Source organism: Capricornis sumatraensis, chromosome 2 (genome assembly GCF_032405125.1).
Source record: "Capricornis sumatraensis isolate serow.1 chromosome 2, serow.2, whole genome shotgun sequence".
NCBI classification, from domain to species: Eukaryota; Metazoa; Chordata; class Mammalia; order Artiodactyla; family Bovidae; genus Capricornis; species Capricornis sumatraensis.
This window is the reverse complement of record NC_091070.1, coordinates 144,182,540-144,204,606: the sequence shown is the minus strand read 5'-3', so window position 1 is coordinate 144,204,606 and position 22,067 is coordinate 144,182,540. Positions and strand designations below refer to the sequence as shown.

General features: G+C 37.9%; 2 protein-coding genes across 7 annotated transcripts in view; one reads left to right on the top strand and one right to left on the bottom strand.

Moving 5' to 3' along the window:
• SASS6 (SAS-6 centriolar assembly protein) overlaps nt 1–10,645 on the bottom strand; it is a 39,849-nt gene extending 29,204 nt beyond the window's left edge. Inside the window, exons 1-4 of the mRNA XM_068965657.1 lie at nt 10,581–10,645; nt 5,464–5,524; nt 3,489–3,568; nt 2,965–3,069 (exon numbers count right to left, since the gene is read on the bottom strand). Of these exons, the coding sequence (XP_068821758.1) occupies nt 2,965–3,069; nt 3,489–3,568; nt 5,464–5,524; nt 10,581–10,645 (311 nt within the window). The remainder of the gene's footprint in view (nt 1–2,964; nt 3,070–3,488; nt 3,569–5,463; nt 5,525–10,580) is intronic.
• A 355-nt stretch (nt 10,646–11,000) lies between these two features.
• TRMT13 (tRNA methyltransferase 13 homolog) overlaps nt 11,001–22,067 on the top strand; it is a 19,373-nt gene continuing 8,306 nt past the window's right edge. For 3 of the 6 annotated variants that reach the window (XM_068964009.1, XM_068964013.1, XM_068964012.1), the window contains exons 1-7: nt 11,001–11,147; nt 15,512–15,558; nt 15,646–15,712; nt 18,796–18,858; nt 19,038–19,107; nt 19,355–19,461; nt 19,814–19,981. In XM_068964009.1, coding sequence (XP_068820110.1) covers nt 11,001–11,147; nt 15,512–15,558; nt 15,646–15,712; nt 18,796–18,858; nt 19,038–19,107; nt 19,355–19,461; nt 19,814–19,981 — 669 coding nt within the window. The remainder of the gene's footprint in view (nt 11,148–15,511; nt 15,559–15,645; nt 15,713–18,795; nt 18,859–19,037; nt 19,108–19,354; nt 19,462–19,813; nt 19,982–22,067) is intronic. The other 3 variants (XM_068964010.1, XM_068964015.1, XM_068964011.1) reach the window with 2 other exon arrangements.

The following is a 22,067-nucleotide window of genomic DNA, read 5'->3' as shown; positions in this document are numbered from 1 at the left end:
GGCTTGCACAGAGTCGGACACGACTGAAGTGACTTAGCAGCAGCAGCAAAGCAACATAGAAACACAAAAGACCTAGGCAAAACAATCTCGAGAAAGAACAGACTACTTAGACGAATCATGCTTCCTATCTTCAGACCTTACTAAAACCTATGAAGTCAAAACAGTCTGGTTTGGCAGACTGGCACAAAAACAGACACTGATCAATAGAACAGAACAGAGCCCAGAAATAAACCCACACACTTATAATTAACTAACCTACTACAGAGAAGGCAAAAATACACAATGGGGAAAGACGGTCTCTTCAGTAAGTCGTGCTAGAAAACTGAACAGCTACATGTAAAAGAACAATAAACAATTCTCTAACATCATATCTAAAAATAAAACTCGGATTTCCCCAGTGGTCTCTGTAGCTCAAACAGTAAAGAATTTGCCTGCGATGCAGACCAGGGTTCAATTCCTGGGTTGGGAAGTTCCTCAGGAGAAGTGAAAGGCAATCCACTCCAGTATTCTTGCCTGAAAAATATCATGGACAGAGAAGCCTGGGGGCTACAGTACGTGGAGTCACAAAAAGTTGGACACAACTGAACAACTAACACACACACACCAATGGTTAAGAATCTCCCTGCCAATGCAGCAGACATGGGTTCAATCTCTGCTCTGGGAAGACTACACATGCTGTGAGCAACTAAGGCCCTGCACCACAACTACTGATTCTGCGCTCTAGAGCTCACACACCTCAACTACTGAAGACTGTGCCCTAGAGCCCATGCTCACTAAGAGAAGCCACATCAATGAGAAGCCCACACACTGCAACTAGAGAAAGTGCAGCAACGAAGACCCAGTGCAGCCAAATATAAATAAATAGAGCTTTTAAAAAAATAAACTCAAAATGGATTAAAGACCAAAAGGTAAGACCAGAAATCATAATACTCCTAGAAGAAAACACAGGTGGAACACTCTGTAACATAAATTGTAGCATTTTTTTAAATTTGTTTCCTAAAACAAAAGTAAATAAAAGCAAACAAATGGGACCTAATCAAACTTAAAAAGCTTTTGCACAGCAAAGGAAAACACCAACAAAACAAAGGGACAATCTACTGAATGGGAGAAGATACTTGCAAATGATATAACCAATAAGGGGTTAATATCCAAACTATATAAACAGCTTACACAACTCAATATGAAAAAAATAAACAAACTGACTAAAAAATGGGCAGAAGACCTGAAAAGACATTTTCAAAGACATACAGATAGCCAACAGGTACCTGAAAAGATACTCAACATAGCTAATCATCAAGGAAATGCAAATCAAAACCACAATGAGATATTACATCTGTCAGAATGGCTATCATCAAAAAGAACACAAATAATGAATGCTGACAAGCATGTAGAAAAGGGGAACTTTCCAACACTGCTGGACTGTGAAAAACAGTAGGGAAGTGTCTCAAAAAACTGAAAATAGAACTGTCATATGACCTAGCAATTCCATTCCTGGGTTCATATTTGAAATAAAAACACTAATTCAAAAAGATAGATGAACCTCAATATTCATAGCAGTATTATGAAGCTTGGCTTAAAACTCAACAATCAGAAAACTAAGATCATGGCATCCGGTCCCATCACTTCATGGCAAATTCATGGGGAAACAATGACAGACTTTATTTTGGAGGGCTCCAAAAATCACTACAGATGGTGACTACAGCCATGAAATTAAAAAACACTTGCTCCTTGGAAGAAAAGTTATGACCAACCTAGACAGCAAATTAGAAAGCAGAGACACTTTGCCAACAAAGGTCCATCTAGTCAAAGCTATGGTTTTTCCAGTAGTCATGTATGGATGTGAGAGTTGGACTATAAAGAAAGCTGAGAGACAAAGAATTGATGCTTTTGAACTGTGGTGTTGAAGAAGACTCCTGAGAGTCCCTGGGACTGCAAGGAGATCCAATCAGTCCATCCTAAAGCAAAGCAGTCCTGAATATTCATTGGAAGGACTGATGCTGAAGCTGAAACCCCAATACTTTGGCCACCTGATAAGGAGAGCTGACTCATTTGAAAAGACCCTGATGCTGGGAAGGTTTGAAGGTGGAGGAGGGGACGACAGAGGATGAGATGGATGGATGGCATCCCCAACTGAATGGACATGACTTTGGGTAAACTCCAGGAGCTGGTGATGGATAGGGAGGCCTGGCGTGCTGCAGTCCATGAGGTCGCAAAAGTCGGACACAACTGAGCGACTGAACTAAACTGAACTGAAGATATGAAGGCAACCCAAGTGTCCATCAACAGATGAATGAATCAAGAAGATGTGGTATACACATATTCCTCAAGTGTGTGTGTATGTGTATATACACACAGCAGAATACTACTCAGCTATTAAAAAAGAATGAAATTTTGCCATTTACAACAACATGAATAGACCTAGAGGGTATTATGCTAAAGTGAAATAAGTCAGGAAAGACAAATACTACATATCGCTTATATGAGAAATCTAAAAAATACAGCAAACTAGTAAATGTAACAAAAAGAAACAGAGATAGAGAACTAGTGGTTACCAGCAGGCAGAGGGAACGCGGAGGCAATTCAGGGATTGAGAATTAAGAGGTACAAACTGCTATGTATAAAATAAATAAGCTACTAGGATATATTGTAAAACACAGGAAATATGGCAATATTTTATAATAACTATAAACAGAATATAACCTTGGGAAAAAACATATACTTGATGCTATTAAATACTTCAGGTAACTTTAATGGCTTTGTCAAGATATGAAAATTAGGAGGTAAATATTTCTGGTTTTATAAATTTGAGATTTATGAAGCTCTTAGCACAGCTTTGAAAAGAGACACAGATACTCAAAATACATAGAATATTTTGCCAGCAACTTGTCTTACAAAGAAGAGTGTGTCTTGAGAGAAGTTTAATGATAATAATGCTCTCCTGGAATTATTACCTTGGAGACTTACCTTGGAATTTCTTTCGCATATTCTTGAGTACACTGCTGAAGGAGATCTATGAATTTTTGTGGGAAAGCTAAGAAGTCTACCAGAAGACCTTGCTGGAATTTTAAACTATACAGAAGACAGGAAAAGAAATTTTTTTTTTAGAATTTTAATTACTGTATGCAATTAACTATAAATAACATCCTGAAAGGTTATTTTTTTATTTACTGAACACCCATCATAGTCAAGAACTAAGCTAGAAAACTTTGATATTTATAGAGCTTATTCAATGGGAGGGAAAAGGTCAATAAATCTAGATGAAGCTCCAAATTTCTGAGCTGTTTTAAACAGAATGCTAATAATCTATGAAACATGTATTTTCAAAAACAGCCTGAAAAATTACAGTATAAATAGTTCAGTGATCCCTAAATACTTAATTGTTCCTAATGAGTATGTGTTTCAAAGGAACAGCACTGATACACAGATAAAACTTAAAAACTTACTTATTCTTAGATTAAATGTAAGATCAGAAAAATAAATTTAGTTACCTCTGAAAATCTTCCTCTGAAATAACAAGGTTATACAGAAAAAATGGATCCGCATCATCAGTCAGACGGATAACTAAATCCTAAAAGAAAGATTGTTATTTTTAATGTCTTCAGTAGATCTGGCTTTCAGAGTAATTTCTTCCTCCATGGAAGTGAAATCATAATAGCATCAATGTATCTCTGTTATAGCTCAGACGGCTCTGTTTTCTGGTGCTGCTAGGTTTTTAATGTCTTTGGAGATTTTAGCATCTTAAACAGGGATGGATACTCTGCTCCTTGAGAGCCACATGGGGTGCAAGGTGAGAAGTGATGGAGTCTATAATAGTTAATTAAATGCTGGGAGCTGAAAGTTGACGAATATCATTCTATCAGAGGCTTAGGAAAGTTCAGACCTACCTCTTGCTCCACTAAGATAATACGACAGAAATATTCTTTACCACTGATGTCACATTCAAGTATATTTTTAGTTTTCCTCAAGTTAATTGTCTGCTATTTCCAAAATGGCAAATACATCAGCAGAAATAACAGTCATCTACCCTAGATAAGAAAGGAGCATTTGTTTCTCAGGCAGAGGACAGTGGTATCAGGTGACAGGTTGCCAGGCTTTCTTCCTAAAAGCCTGTTCTCTACCACTCCAGGTGGCCACTGATATGGAACCCCCATCTGTTTAGTTTCAAATGAAGTGAATATCTTTCACAAAGACCACTTTTCAGGTATTAAATTTACTGTATGGCAGATCATCACAGCATCTAAAGCCAACAGAAGAGTGCTGTACTTCAGAAAACACTGGCAGAAGGAAAACAGGACTAGTAAGATGTCAGAGCACTAACAAAGCACAAGCATTCAGGTTAAGTTTCTGCCTTGAAATAAAATATACTTGTGGCTACTGAGGAATCGCTAAGGTCCTAGAAAAATCTAAACCACTTATGAACAGAGCTAGAAAATAAAGAGGTACAGCAGGCATAAGGAACAAATATAAGAATATATAATCTCTTCCCCAGAAAATTTGTGGCTGAGCTAGTAAAGAATCCATCTGCAATGCAGGAGACCTGGGTTCAATCCCTGGGTTGGGAAGATCCCCTGGAAAAGGGAAAGGCTACCCACTCCAATATTCTGGCCTGGAGAATTACATGGATTGTATAATCCACGGGGTCAGTCCATGGGGTCTCAAAGAGTCGGACATGACTGAGCGACTTTCACTCTCAGTTTTTCACCCTGGAAAATTAGCAATCTAGGTATTTGCTCTGTCTCAGAAGGCCCTGTTCTTAAAGCAGCTTTATTTAAATATTTTTTTAAACCCACCCCAAGATGCTATTAAAAAAAAAAAACCTGAAGCTGATACTAATACTATTAGATCCTTGAATATGTTAAGGGAAAGCTATAACACAGAGAAAACAGATGTATTTCTTCACCCTTCTTTCTATATCACATCTCTGTTAATGATTCACACTTTTAAATCAGATAAGACTGATGTCTTAACAACTATTGTCAAGAGGCAAAAAGATTCAAGAATATCTCCCTACAGTGCTTCAATTCATTCTATACTCACATTTATATGAAATGCCAGTTCTACAGGATAGCAATATATATTCAAGTAACTTTAAAAAGTGAATGAAGGAATTCCTAAGCAGTTAGGACTCCAAACTTCCATGGAAGGGACATGGGTTTGATCCCTGAACTGGGAACTAAGATCTCTCAAGCTATGTGATTTAGCCAAAAATCTGAAATGGGGAAAACCTAAGGAGACTGTGGTCCCAATCTCCAACTCTTGCATGCTTTAGAAATACATGGTACAATATCTCTCGGTTGTTGTCTTAGATGTCACCATCCCAGATCTGCAAGTTATTAAATGGCCCAAAATTAAAAAGCAAGATGATATTAACAAAAGATATCACATTCTTAAAGAATGAAAACTATAATGTACAAAATTACCATATTTCAGAAAAATATTTATTTAAAAATATGTAATACCAACCTTTCTGTGAACAGGGTTAGAAACTGATTGTAGTTCAATGCTCAGTCTAATACTCACTCTCCTGTATGAAAAGATATGCCCAACTATCAGAAACATTCACATGCAGTAAATTATCACTACCATTTGCATAGCTAACATTTTCCATTTTAAGCCACAAGATCCTCCACAGGTTGTCCCTAACTTATGAATACATGTTTGGAAAACACGATGGATTTGAAATTTAACTTCCTGTTTTTCCACAAGTAATCAGGTTTTTAACCTGATGCTAAATTTTTTCTCTCCTGTAAAAAGAGGCTGTTGTGAGGATTAAATGAAATAAATGATATGGAATGCCTATTATTAGCTTGGTATACAACCTCACTGGACTGATTTTCAAATAGCATCTACTGAAAAGCAAACCATCAGGTTTACAACGATTTTTTACATAAAAATATGAGCTGAAAATAAATAAAAAATAAAAAACTGAAATCACCAAATTAATTTGAGACATATCATTTGAAAATTAGAATACTCTGAATGTCTACAAACAAGGAAATAAGATAACATATTCACTTTCCTTATTATACACACACACACACAAATTTTTCAGATCCACAAACTACACTGCTCAACGGACTCTCCATACGATATAAGTACTATCAACAAGTTAATTATCTATCTAATCCTAGAGTAACTCTAAACCCTAAAAGAAAAAAAACAAAAAACACAGCTTTTTGCACATTCTATACCTCATCTTAGAAAATTCAGTATCAAACAGAGGAATATAAATAAAGGTGTTCAAACTGAGCAAAAATGTTAAAAAAAAAAAACCTCAGGAAATAAAGGGGTAATGGTGAAAAAACATCTCTGCACACATGGTTCTCAAACTATTCTGCTAGAATTAAATAATGGTCTTTTCCTGATGTGCAGGGAAAATAAACCGAATTTGTTCGATATTATTTTTTTAAAGATGTGTTTTAAACTTTTTCCACATTCTACCACAGAAGTACAGACATAACAACTGAGCGTTGATGGAAAAACCTGGTAATAGTTGACTCAGGCCAGATTCAATAGTTTAGTCTTTTATGCTGACTTGCAGTTTGCATTGATTCAATGTATGTCATTTTAGTTAAATTTCTTATTGAACATATGATTAGATGTTAAATTTTAGTTCACATGATGAGATTACCATAATTTGCATATTAATATCTAAAAAAGAACAGTACCTGTAATAGCACAAAGACAGGAAGAATTATCTTTAAATAAGAGAATATTTCATTTCGATTTTTCTAGTACCTAAAGCAATATATGTGAAAATATTAAATTCCTACTCCAATTCCATTTACATATTCTTAGGCAGTGGTGGGCGGGAGAGGAACACGATGACTTTCAATTTCCTAACTTATAAGAAAAGTGAACTGAGTCAGGTTTGTGAGGGCCATTCAGCTCTACAATGTCATTATGTTTGGTTTTCACCTTCTGAAGCTTTTCCTAGTACATACTGCCATAGTGATATGACACTGTGGTTGATAACTTTACACTTTTTAAAATGTGTGGGTTTCTCAGGTAGCTCGGTGGTAAAGAATCCACCTGCCAATGCACGAGATGCAGGAAGATCCCCTGGAGTAGGAAATGGAAACCCACTCCAGTATTCTTGCCTACAGAATTCCATGGACAGAGGAGCCTGGCAGGCTACAGTCCATGGGGTCACAAAAAGTAGGACATGACTGAGCGAGCATCACACACATTTCAAAAGCCTATATGCATTAGATGATGGGAGGAAAAAGAGGAGAACCCCATAAATTAAAACTATTCCCCACATTCAGTTCAAAAACCTCCAGAGCAATAACTTGTAGGAAAATGTGAGCTTTCAGAGGATCTGAAATCAGAAATCTTTTCTCCACTGTAATGGTGAACATCATGGGAACAGTATTAAACAAGTTTAAAAAACAATTTTTAAAATGCTGTTTCTCAAAATAAATGTCATAAATCTGTATAACATCCTTCCTGTCAGTTAGATTTGGCATTAGCAGAACTGGATTCTAGCCACCTCTGCCACCTAATAGTTCTGACCTTAAACTCTCAATTCAAACAAAAGCTGCTCTACGCCAGGTACTATGCTGGGTGCCAGGGATACAAACAGAAATAAACACGGTTCATGACCTCATATTGAGATGATATTAAATGACTTTATCCTAGATTTGCTTCTGATGGTATTCTACGGCTTTAATACATACACTATTAAGTGTCTGCCAGGCACCCTGCTTATATCAACTTATTTAACAACAATCTTGTTAAGTAAATATTATCTCCGTCATTCAAAGAAAGAACCTGAGATGCATAGAGTTGCAAATTTGGGTAAGATCACACTACAGAGCCCAAATCTGAACTCAAATCTTTCACTTATACCATGCTATCTAACAAACAAATAAGGACAATTAATTTCAACTTAGGCAACTTTGAAAACGTCCTTATACAGAAGGAATTTAAGACAGACATAGAAGTCATGGGGAAAAAAGCATCTGAGGTAGAAGGGAGAGCTGGAGTAAAGGTACAGTATTAGGAGAGTATCAGGTGCACTCAGGATACCACATAGCCCTGCATGACTGCTATACTGGGAAGACGAGCTTAGGGGAAAAAGGAAATGGAAAAGCAGGTTGGTGTCAAACCATGGGCTTCAAAATTCTGTACCACTTTTCTCCAGACAGTTCTCTGAGCACTATCACTGTCTTCACCTGAAGTTCCTTTTTCTCGATGACTTTAGTTCCTTTACATCACTTCATGCATTAATCACTCTTCAATAATAGCCAGTGAGTGGGTTAGTGAATGCTCTTAAGTTCCAGGCACTGTTCTAACTACTTTATATGTATTATTTTATGCTTATAATAATCCCACAAAGCAGATACTTTATTTTTATCAATTATAAGGATGAGGCACAGAGAAGTAAGAAAAACTGTATAGAATCAAGCAGTAACTGGTAAAGTGGAATCTAAACAGTGTGGCTCCATAGCCTATTTTTTTTAATGTAGAAAACAGAGGGATTATAAGTCCTTTTTTTAAAAATTTAAGTACAGTTGATTTACAGTGTTGTATTAATTTCTACTATACAGCCAAGCGACTCAGTCATACATACACATTTTTGCTCCATTATGGTTTATCACAGGATATTAAATATAGTCCCGGACCTTGTTGTTTATCAACGCCTGAACTCCTAACCTGTGCTATACTACCTCTAAATGGAAGAACTTTTTGTTTCCCCTATTAAAGTGAGTTCCTTGAGAGCTAGAATGAAAACAGTTTTGTTGCTGCTGCTGTCATTGGAGGAAGGTGGTAAGGAGAAGAGCTTTATATTCTCAGCACCTAGGACAATGCCTGGTACATAGCAGGCTTTCATAAATATTTGTTGAGCTGAACTGGCCTTGACTACTTAAGTCTGGACTATTTTTCCCATAAGAGGTTGGCAAACTTTATCTGTAAGGGGTCAGAAAGTAAATATTTTCGGCTTTGCCAGCCATAAGGTCTCTGTCACATTTATTCATTTCTCCTCCTATACCACAAAAGCAGCAACAGACAATTCTTGAACAAATAAGAATGGCTGAATTTAATAAAACTTTGTTTACAAAAAAAGGCAATGGGCTAAGGAGCTTCAATACTGGAATTAGAAATTATACCCCCCACCTTTCTTTCTTCTTTCTATAATCATTCTAGAACAGGGCTATCCAATAGAGATACAATGGAGCCAAAAATATAAGGCACATATGTAATTTTTAATTTTCTGGAGGTCACATTAAAAAAAACATAAAAGAAACAGATAAATTTGTTATATATTTAATTAACCCTACATATCAAAATATTGTCATCTTAACACATAATATAAAAATTGAAATGTTTTACATTCCTTTGTTTCTCATAGTAACTCTTCAGTCTAGTGTGCATTTTACTCTTTTGTACCTTAGTTCACTTTAGATCCATTTCAAATGTCAACTACAGTTGCTCCATATACTGGCTCCCATATTGGGCAGCACCAATCGCTCAGTCGGGTCCGACTCTTAGCAACCTCATGGACTGTAGCCTACCAGGCTCCTCCATCCGTGGGATTTTCCAGGCAAGAGTACTGGAGAAAGAACCACCAACTAACCTATAAATCTCCACTTAACAGCTGCTGGTCTTGGTGCCATCTCCTTGCCTGGCCTGCCAGTTGATTTTGAACCTAATTCTGAACTATACACCAGTTTCACATTATTGGTAGCTCAATATACCAATGTCTTCATTTTTAGTCACATTTCCACACCTGATCCTCCTAACAAACAACCATAGGTAGGCATGTTATATCAGTTTTACAAATAAGAAAAATCAGTTTTACAAACGAGACAGCTGCCAATCTGGTGGAATTGAGACAAAATTGAAGTCTCCTGACTTCTCGCCAAGATCTCTCTACTTAAGCCTCAACAGCACCACCTCATTTGTCAAAGTTGTAGTTTTGCATTTATCTGTGAAACTATTTCCTACCCCACTAGAATGTGAACTCCACGAACGCAAGGACTTTTTCCTGACCATTGCATCCCAGTGCCCAGCAGGTGTTTTGCAAATATGCAATATTTGTTTAATGGATAAATGAATTTACGGTTTTCCCCAATCATCTTTAGTCTATTAAAAGTAATTTATTTTATTTCTAGTAACTAATGTGGAAAAAAAAGCAATATACCATCTAGTTGAGTAAATCGAAGCTTAATTTACTTCCAATATAATTCAAAAAAGAATGGAAAAATGGCTGGGAACCAAGGCCTGAGTTCTAGTGCCCGCCCTGCGTTGAATTCGTAAGCCCTCGAGTAAATTAATTTTCTGAGCAGCAGTTCTTATCTGTCAAAGAGCAAAGGGCTATAATGTCCACGATAACGCTCAGAGCTAAGTTTTTCTTTAAATTAATTTGATGCAAGTCAGCGTCCCATTCCTCACACACTTCTCGTCTCGGCGACGGAGAACTTGCTTAGACAGAGCCAGGTCCCAGATAGGTCTCTCTCCGGGGACTCCGGCTGGATATCCTGCCGCAGGCCGCTGCGCACTGGCGGGGGCCGCCATCTTTCCCCTTGGCCCGACCCCAACCGCCACCCACGGGCACGGGGTAACGCGAACCTCACCTCTCCTCGCAGTCTCTGCATTTCACCTGCAACGGGACGAGCTGCTGGAACAAAATCTGGCTCATGCTGAACCGCTGCCCTGGCAGGTGTGCGAAAAAATACAACACAGCAGGCCCGGCCCGCGATATTAGGCTTAAAGACTTCCGGGTCCTGTAAAGTTTGAGTTTGCCGCTCTGCTTCCGCGGAGGAGGCGGGGAAAGAGAAACAGAGGGAATACGGAGGAGGTTTGGACCTCGCCGGCCACCATCAACTTCTTCCGGTTTTACGAAGCTGAGGTGGTAAAGTTCCGGGCATGGTATTATCCTGCGTGGCGGGACTTGACGCAGCCGTATTTGTTACGCGAAGGGGACCAGCGTGAATCTGAGAACTTTTCGTCTCTTCAGCCGATCAATGCTTGCCACCCGGAGTGAGCCCTGAATTATGGCGGCCTCTGCGCTGACGCCGCATGGAACTGCCTTTCCAGAAGAAGGGCGATGCGGTTATTTTGTGGAAAAGAAGAAGCGGTTCTGCAGGATGGTGGTGGCAGCCGGAAAAAGGTTCTGTGGTGAACACGCTGGAGCCTCGGAGGTCTGGTATCGCCTTACCCTCTCGAGGGTCGGAAATAAGTTTCCTGGTCCGGCACCTCCCCTCTGACAGATTTCTGCTTCAGTCCCCTGGATTTGGCAGCTTTTCCTGTGATAAACGCAGTACTGGCCTCCCTAGGGAGAGATGATGAGCCGTAGTGAAGTGCAGTGTTTTCTTTTATTTAAGTAAAGCGCCAGCAGTGACCCGTTTATCATGATACCAGCTCATGGTAATGCTAGATTTTAGTTTTACTGCAGACTGCCGCTTCTTGCGCTCGGCCCACTCTCCGCCTTCCTGATGGGAAATGGTGGTTTAGAAAGAAGAGTGATCAAAGAAAGAATCCAAGGTTTCAGTAATTGTGTTTTCATGGTTTCGTGAACGATAATCACGTCTTGTGAATGCGGTTGAGAGAAACTTCTCAAAATTTTTTATTTAGACGTACAATCTTTTGAAAGCAACTAGTAACTACTTTGCTGAAAAGGGGAAGGAAAGATTTAAAAAACACGTAAGAATGAATTCTTTTAAAATTGAGAACAGAAAGTGTACAGTTTTGCTCGATTGTACATATGATTGTATTGTCAAGCAGCATATATTTTTATGTTTGTGTATTTAGGGTATATATGACAGGGCATTTTAAAAGATCAGCATAATGCTTATAGAAAAAGAGCATGTTTCATAGGTTTTAGAAAGATTAAGCTATAGAGAAAAGCATTTGATTTCCTGCCTTGGGAATATCCAGTATTATTTACATTATTTTTGTTTGTTAGATGGTTTATCCTAGGCAATATCCACTACAGATGCCACGGTAGAACCCCTTCATCTGCTACTGATCCCTCATAGCTATAGCTCTAATTCATGTTTTGATTCAACTTATATTTGGCTGGAATGAAGTGTACTGAAACAAGCTTATTCTTCTTTTGACCTGTGACTGTGACCTGTGACTTACAGGAACTCTCTGAAGTACACTTTCTGTTGTATTTTGAGAGGACCAGCAAACATCCCCTGACTGAAAAATTAATTTTATGATTGCAGGAGGATTTTGTTCTCCCTCTTATAAGGCCTGGTATTTCACCTTAACCAGACGTCCAGAAGATGACAGCAGATGGAAACAGTAGTAGAGTATGACTAGATCCTTACAGGGTAATCCATATTCCTGGAGAGAAACGACATCATGTTATTAATCTCTTGAAAAAAAAACTGAAAAGCACCAAGTGGAAACACTTTCGATGACTATGGTTTGGTTTTCAATTTGGGTTATCCTGGGCTTGCCTGGTGGTTGAGACAGTAGAGTTTGCTTGCAATGCGGGAGACCCAGCTTCAGTCCATGGGTTGGAAAGTTCCCTTGGAGAAAGGCATGGCCATCCACTCTAGTATTCTTGCCTGAAAAATTCCATGGACAGAGGAGCCTGGTGGGTTACACAGTGGGACACACTGAGCAACTAACACTTCGACTGAATCTTTAATTTTTGTTATGATTGAGTATATTGTTTCCATCTCTTTTTTCTTAAGTGTCATGTGGCTGAGACAACTTGTACTTATTTTTATCCAGTGTTTCTAATATGGGGGTGATTTAGCCTCCCCAGACAATGTTTGAAGACATTCTGGTCATCACAGCTGAAGGTTGTTTCTTGTGTCTAGTGGCTAGAGGCCAGAGATGCTGCTAAACATGCTACAGTGGGCAGAACAGCCCCCACAAAAAAGAACTATCCAGCCCCAAATATCAGTAGTGCCAAGGTTGAAAAGCCTTGTTTCTAACAAACAAATTCTAAAAGTACTTTCTTCCCCTACTTATCATTAGAGTTTGGGAAGTTAACATAGAGTCTTCTTCATGGAGTTTAGACTTTAAAGCCAGCAAATAGGGAAGAATATGTGCTATATCTTCAAAAGATATTGAAAAGTCTCTTAACTTGGTCATGATATTCAGTGAACATAGTTTTGTGGATACACTGGGAGGCAGAACAGAACTGAAATAAACTGAAAAAGAAATTGTTAATACTAGTAATGAACACAGCATTTGCTGTATGAACAGCACTGTGTTAACATTTCTTTTGAAACCTATTAGCTCAATTTTTACAACCCTTGAGAGGTAAGATACCTTATTCTTAGCTTTCAGATGAGGCAGGAAGACTTCAGATCGTAGAGTTAGGAGCTGATAGTTAGAAACTGAGAAAAATTAGGAATCTAAGCAGGCTGACTGACCTTTGGTTTTTAACTGTTAGACTATACAGACTTGCCAACACTATTAATTATTAACTCCATTATTTTTTTGAGTACTTGTAGTTAAATCAATGTAACTTAGAAATGAATAGGATGTTATTATTCTGTACCAAAAGCTGCAAAGCCAGTAGAGTATGATCACGTATCAAGTGGTTAAAAGACCGTATAGACGTCCCCAACTGACTGTGGTTCAACTTACGATTTTTTGGCTTTATGATACTGCAAAAGCAGTGGGCGTTCAGTAGAGAGCATACTTTGAATTTTTAATTTTTCATCTTTTCTGGGGCTAGTGATATGCAGTACTGGGCAGTGTCAGGAGTCAGGGCTCCACGTCAGCCACACTATCACAAGGGTAAACAACTAATATGCTAACTATCATTCTGTACCCATACAACCCTCTGTTTTTCACTTTCAGTACAGTAGTCAATAAAATACATATAAGATAAGATATGAATACATAAGATATTCAACACTTTATTAAGAAATAGGCTTTTAGATGATTTTGCCCAACTGTAGACTTTTGTTAAGTGTTCTGATCACATTTGAGATAGACTAGGATATGTTATAACGCTCGGTAGGTTAGGTGTATTATGCGCATTTTTGACTGAGAACATGTCAACTTAATGATGGGTTTATCAGGATGTAATTCCATCATAAGTTGAGGAATATCTGTCTTTAGTTGTGTCTGCGATACACTTTTCCCCCCCACACATTTTAATATCTCTAAAATCAGAATATTTCTCAATATCAACACTATGTCATAATTTAAACCGGCAGCATTTTTTTTCCTTAGTGGTCCCTAGAATAATAGTGTGTGTGTAGTCAGTGCTGTCATAAATTGAAAATTACATATGTAGACTTTCTCTATAACCTGTTGGAAGCTGTAGATCAATGTCATCCAAAGCAGTATTTGGTCATATATACCTAAACCAGCTACACGAGAGGTTATTTTTAATTGAAGCATAGATGATGTGAAAGTGAAAGTTTAGTCGCTCAGTCGTGTCTGACTTTTTGCAACCCCATGGACTGTAGCCTACCAGGCTCCTCAGTCCATGGGATTTTCCAGGCAAGAGTACTGGAGTGGGTTGCCATTTCCTTCTTCAGAGAAACTTCCCGACACAGGGATCAAACCTGGGTGTCCTACATTGTAGGCAGACATTTTACCATCTGAGCCACCAGGGTACAGATGTACAATACAGTGATTCACAATTTTAAAGGTTATACTCCATTTATAGTGGTTATAAAATACTGGCTATATTCCATGTGTTGTACAATATATCTTTGTAGTTTATTTTATACATAATAGTTTGTACCTCTTAATCCTCTGCCCCTATAATGCTCCTCTCCCCTTTCCTCTCTTCACTAGTTTGTTCTGTATATTTATTTGTGAGTCTGTTGCTTTTTTTCTTATTTTTGCTAGGAGCATCGTTTTTTTAGAGTCTACATATAAGTGATATCATACAGTATTTGTCTTTCCCTGTCTGACTTATTTCTCTGACCATATCCTCCAAGTCTGTCCATTTTGTTGGAAATTGCAGAATTCCAGCCTTTTTAAAGGCTGAATAGTATTCCATAGGGGTGTGTGTGTGTGTGTGTGTGTGTGTGTGTGTGTGTACCACATCATCTTAATCCATTCATCTGTTGATGAATATTTATGTTGCTTCTATATCTTAGCAATCTATAAATAATGCTACTGTGAACATTGGGGTACACATACCTTTTTGAATTAGTGTTTTTATGGATATATACCCAGAAATCGAATTGCTGGGTCATATAGTAGTTGTATTTTTTGTTTTTTGAGAACCCTCCTTACTGTTTTCCACAGTGACTGTACCAGTTTACATTCCTACCAACAGTGAATGAGGATTTCCTTTTTTCCACATGACTGTCAGTATTTGTTATTCATGTTCTTTTTAATGATAGCCAGTATGACAGGTATGAGGTGATATCTCATTACACTAGAGATTTGTGTTTTAAACTCGATGATCTGATTTTGGGAGTGTTTTGTTAATGTGCCTTTAAGGTTTCCTTAGTCTTGTTTTGGGATAGCATAAGCTTATCATTATACTGAAGTTATATCTAGTATCTGTAAGCAATAAACTTGATATATTGTTAGAATAAATATATTCTTTTTTGGTTGTTGTTTTTAGGAAGAAAATGCTCGAAAAAGAATTCTGTGTCCTTTAGATCCAAAACAGTAAGTATGGGTTGGAGAAGGGTTTTTCTGTGCTAGAAACAGTGATTATCACAGTCTTATTTTAAATAATTTTTTCTTTAAATTTAGCACAGTATATGAAGATCAACTAGCAAAGCATTTGAAAAAGTGTAACTCAAGAGAGAAACCGAAACCTGTAAGTGTTTGGTCAGTAAAATCGAATGGTAAAATAGATGCTATGTAATATTTATATATACTTAGTAGATTACAAATATGAACTTTTAACAAAGCTCTTGCTTCAGGAGACCGAAATACGGTAAATACATCTGAGTGTATGTAGGACATTAGACTGTGAATCCACTAAGAGTCCTAATTCAGGTAACAGATGTTTTTGCAACAAAAATAGTATTCAGAGAGTAATTCCACAGTTTATCTATTCAAAAATACTTACTTAGTGCCAGCGCTAGTGGTAAAGAAACCACCTGCCAGTGCAGGAGACCTGAGAGACACAGGTTCATTCCCTGGGTCGGGAAGATCCCCTGAAGGAGGGCATGGCAGCCCACTCCAGCATTCTTGCCTGGAGAATCCCATGGACAGAGGAGCCTGGGGGGCTACAGTCCATAGGGTAAAAAAGAGTCAGACACAACTGAAGCAGCTTAGCACATTAGCATACAAGTTTATTTCAATAAAATATGATCCCAGTCTTCAGTGAACTTTTAAGTTCAATGAAAGAACTAAGTGTACATGTGATAAGAGCACATACTTGAATTAAAATTAAATCTAAGGGATCAAGAAATACTTTCCAGAGAAACACTTGAACTAAGTCTTTTTTTTAAATATATAATTCTATTTTTTTTTCTTTTTTGGCTTTGCTGGGTCTTCATTGCTGTGTGGGGGTTTTTTCTAATTGTGGAGAGCAGACCCTGCTCTCCAGTTGCGGTATGCCAGCTTCTCATTGCGGTGGCTTCTCTTGTTGCAGAGCACGGGCTTTACGGTGCGCAGGCTTCAATAGTTGCTGCTCCCAGGCTCTAGAGCACAGGTCCAGTAGTTATGGCACATAACTGTGCCTGGATGATAATCTTCCTGGATCAGGGATCAAATCTGTCTCCTGCATTGGCAGACAGATTCTCAACCACTGGACTACCAGGGAAGTCCCAGCACCACTGTCATTTTGACAATCAGTTATCCCCATACATTTCCAAATGCCTCCTAATTGAGAACCAGTAGGCCAGATGGCATATGTTTAGTTTAAAAAGAAAAAATTTTTACATTAAGATGTGTAGTAGAAAAGTGATGACTATCCCTGGTTCGCCTCTCAGTAAAAAGAATGTTGCCTTTTCTTTCAAGTATGCATGGAGATTATCTGGCTTCCCTGGTGGCTCAGACAGGTTCTTTAGAACCTGCCTGCAATGCAGGAGTATTAGTGCTAGCCACTCAGTAGTGCCTGACTCTTTGCTACCCCATGGACTACATGTAGCCATCAGGCTCCTCTGTCCTTGGAATTCTCCAGGCAAGCATACTTGAGTGGGTTGCCATTTCCTTCTCCAAGCGATCTTCCCAACCCAGGGATTGAACCTAGGTCTTCTGCATTACAGGCAGATTCTTTACCATCTGAGCTACGAAGGAACCCGGGTTCAGTCCCTAGATTGGGAAGATCGCCTGGAGAAGGGAATGGCTACCCACTCCAGCATTCTATCCTGGAGAATTCAATGGACAGATTCTGGCAGGCTACATTCCATGGGGTTGCAAAGAGTCGGACACAACTGAGCAACTAACATTTTCACTTTCACAGGCATGGAGGTTCTCTTCCTTACCTAACTGTTCAGTTCAGTTGCTCAGTCGTGTCCGATTCTTTGCGACCCTATGAATTAGGCTTTAGTTAAAGCAAGCAGATTGAATATGTGTTCTGAGAACAGTTTGAGAGAAAACGTGAATTTATTAAAACTGGAATACCCCTGTGAATTTCCTGATGATCCAGTGATTGCGACTCCGTGATTTCACTGCTGAAGAACTAGGTTCCGTCCCTGGGAACTAAGATCCCGCAGGCTGAGTGGCACTGGGCCCCCCAAAAAATGGAATACTCATGCACAGATTTCATTGCATGCTGGGGACACAGTGAAAAGGAAAGGGAGAAAAGCAATGGGATGACGAGATAGAGAAAAGAAATGCAGAACAGTTTTTGTCTAGTACACTATGTATAACATGAAACCCAGGTTTTGCTTTACTAATAGTTGTAGCTATTAATAATTTTCTGTTATAGTTTTGTCAGTTATCCAACAAAACATTCTAATACCCACTTTCTAACATGTTCCACTTAATCACTAGTTTCTATTATTACCCATATAAGTAAAAGTAGCAACCCACAATCCGCACATTACTTTTCTGCCATTTGTATAATTAAAGCCTGTGCATTAATGTCCAATGTCTAATGCATAACTAAATTACTGTAGATAATGTCTCAGGAGTTGTTTTCACTTTCAAAAGAGAATTTGTAAAAAAATTACACTATTTCATTCATTTATGTCTACATGGTCTAATATGTAGCCACTAGCCATGTGAAACTATTTAAATTTGAGTTAATTAAAATTAAGCCAAATGAAAGTCCGATTCCTCAGTCACACTAGCCGTATTTCAAGGCTGTAGCTACCATGTTAGCTAGGGCAGATATAGAACATTTTCATTATTGAACATGTTGAACTAGATCCTTACGTAGAGTCTTTCTGTCTCTGAAAATGGACTAGAAATATCTCACTATGTTAATTTACACAACATAGTATCACAGGACATTTCTATATTCTGTTTTAATTAGTATTTTAAAATAGAAGAAATCAAACCTAAATCATTGTAATATTTTTTCATATCTGTTTGTGGTCATCCTAAACAGTCATTTGTAGTTGGGCCTTTGTTTTTGCTCTAACAATTAGCAAAAGTAACATCTCAGTCTATGCTAGAGATAGGTAAAAATGTTACTAGAAATTACTAATGAATTTCTTTTAGACTATAAATGTTTATTCAGATATCCACCTCACTAGAATGTAAGATCCAGCAACACAGAGGTTTTTGTCTGTTCTGTTCACTCTGGTGAATCCTCAGCAACTAAAGCAAGTTAAGGACCAGACTAGTCACTCAGTAATTATATATGAATAATTTTTTCATGAATAAATGAAGAAAGAGAAGGTGGCAGGTGCAGAGTATTAGAAGGGATGAATCAGTTTTTCACCTTAATTTTTGTGGACTCTTCACATTAATAACTTTTGTTATCATTTTGTTTTTGTTAAGGACTTCTTTATTCAAGATATTAATGCAGGTTTAAAAGATGAAACCGAAATACCAGATCAATTAGTAAGTACTTGACTTTTTAATTTTATGAGGTGTTCTAGAGCATCTCCACACTGTAAATAAGCTTACAATTTTTGTTCCAATTTTTGAAATAATTTAACTATTTTGACGTAAAATGCGTTTTCTTATAGAATCAATGTTATCAGTTCCCAGACCAGCTCATGTCCCATTTTTGTATATAGGTTCCAATTTCGTCTCTCTCTGAAGAGCAGCTGGAAAACTTAATTAAGAAGTTGAGGAAAGCATGTGAAGGTAAGTCTGCCTAAATTTACAAGTTAAATTTTATTAGAATAATGAGGTGGTATATGAGTTGAACTTCCATGGTAGCTCAGACGGTCAAGAGTCTGCCTGCAATGCAGGAGACCCAGATTCGATCCCTGGGTTGGGAAGATCCCCTGGAGAAGGGAAATTCCTCTGTGGTTTAATATTACTACCATTGCTTAGAACCCTACAGTTTCACACTTGGTTGTTTAGGCTTGTGTGCTTTTATTTGGCACAGGTTTGAACTGCACACTTAAAGATCAAATTATGTCCCATCCAGCATTGCATGATGCCCTTAATGACCCTAAAAATGGTGATTCTGCAGCCAAACATCTGAAACAGCAGGTATGTTTAAGCCATAGTAACTCTACTAAAAATGGCCTTTTTGTTCATTTGTCAGAAGCTAACATTCTATTTTTTCTAAATATAGTATTAATGAAATTTTGTTTAGATTATCTTTCATGGTACAGAATATCCATTTTAAACAATGTTGTTCAAACATATATAGAAAGTCCTTGGCATGGATAGGGTTCTGAGTACTGCATGTTAAGTACTTAAAAGCAGGAAAAAAACTTTAAAGCTAAACAAAAATTACCATTGTGAACATGGGGCCCTGTATAGAAATTGTCTTGCTGTTTTTCCATTTGAGCCAGATGTTTTTGTTCTAGTTTATAAAATAATCTTGTGAAGTTTGCAGGCTTCTATTTTAGGTAACATTGAAAATTTAAAGTTACTTGGTCCAAGAAGATGCTTTGTTGAATTTGGAGCAGGAAAGGGAAAATTATCTCATTGGGTTGATATTGCCTTAAAAGATGCTGAAAAAGTTCACTTCATCCTAGTAGAAAAGGTGACCACAAGATTCAAGGTAAGTGAAATTCACATTGTGGTATATTTGTAGCCAGATTTTGTTTGCACTTAAAAAAAGAAGCCTCTAAAAGAAAATGAGTTTTTTGTGTTTATTTGACTGTAGTTTTTTATTCTAATTATATTGGTGACTTAAAGGTAATTTTTTAATTTAAATTTCTGAGTTCTTAAAATAATAAAGATAAGGAGATAATGTGGAAAGAGCCAAGCTCAAGCTAGCAGTTAAAAGTCTTGAGTCCTTAACCTACCTCTGAAACTTACTGTTTGTTCAGTAAACATTTATTGAGCATACCACCAGAACCATGACAAATATTGAGTAGATACAGTCAAATAATACAAGAGTCCCTATGTTCTATTATGTTTAGAGTAAAAGTGAAAGTCGCTCAGTCGTGTTTGACTCTTTGCGACCCCATGGACTATACAGTCCATGGAATTCTCTAGGCCAGAATACTGGAGTGAGTAGCCTTTTCCTTCTCCAGGGGATCTTCCCAACCCAGGAATCAAACCCAGGTCTCCTGCATTGCAGGCAGAGTCTACAAGCTGAGCCACAAAGGAAGCCCACTTATATTTAGAAAGAAGAGGCAAATAGATAAATGATTATTTTTTAAAAGTTGTTAAAATATGAAGAAAAAAAAAGATGCTGCACAGAATACAGTGTGGGTTCAAAGGAGGGAGTGGCAAGTTTTACTGCAGGGAAAGGATGATAAATGTGAAAAAGTGATGTTTGAGGTGTGTCTTGAAAAGTGAGTATTTGCTAGATACGGGGTTTGAGAAGCATTCTAGGGAGTAAGACCAGTGTAGCCAAATGCATGAAAGGACAGGGGAGTACAGAAACATTTCTATGTGATGGAAGTACATGGTGTGAAGTAGAGTTCAACAGTGAGATGGGAGAGGTGGGACGGACTCTGGAAGGGGTCATATTTTATGCTGTGGAAGGAGTTTGACTTTATCCTGTTACATGCTGGGGATACAGTGGAAACGATTTAATTCTTGTCTTCAAGAAGCTTACATCTAATGGGACAGTTTTATAAGCGTATTGGTTTAGTACGCTAAGTGATAAGTACCAGATGATGGCAAGAGTTTTACCAGAAGGTGAAACCTCAGGTTTCCTGAGAAGGAAGCAGCAAAGAAGAGATTTAAGGAGTATATAGAGATTGGTGAAGTAAATAGAGTTTCCTCAGGTTTCCTGAGAAGGAAGCAGCAAAGAAGAGATTTAAGGAGTATATAAGGATTGGTGAAGTAAATAGAGTTTTAAAAGATCATCTTAGCAGTACCATTAAAGCTGTATCAGAAGAGAATGAAACTTGAACTAGGGAGATTAATAATAAGATGCTATCCTATGATTCAGGTAAGAAATGAGCCAGAGCTAAGGATGTTGCAGTGAGACAGAGAGGAGGGAAAGAGTATGAGAAATGTAATGATAGTGGGAGCCATGAGACTTTATTAAGTAAGAGGGAGGAGTTAATTCAGGTGACCTTTTGTGCCTTAAATGACTAAGTGGTGTTCTTCCCTCAGACAGGGAATGTGCCAGGATAAAGGGGAGGAATAGTTCAGAGGGAGAAATATTGAGTTCAGTTTTGGGTGAGTTTGCTGTTGAAGTAGAACTTTCTGTTTGACAATTGGATTTGTGTATGCTCATGAGAACGGTCTGGGCCACAGTGTAGATTTATCAATCATAGGTATATGGATATAGATGAGAATGGTTGTGATCTTTCGGGGAGAGTAAGAAAAGAAGCAAGCCACAAATAGTGTATTAGGGCCTGATAAAGGAACTGGCAAATAATCTTAGGTAAGTCAGTTAACATCTATGAACATTAATGCCTTCATCAGTGAATTGGGGATTTTTAGAATTAAAGGAAATAATGTGTACATTATAATTTATGAAATATTCAAGGCTTATAAAAATGTGAGGGCTTCCCTGGTAGCTCAGCTGGTAAAGAATTCACCTGCAATGCAGGAGACCCCTGTTCAATTCCTGGGTTGGGAAGATCCGCTGGAGAAGGGATAGCATACCCACTCCAGTATTCTTGGGCTTCTCTGGTGGCTCCGTTGGTAAAGAATAACCTGCAACGCAGGAGACCTGGGTT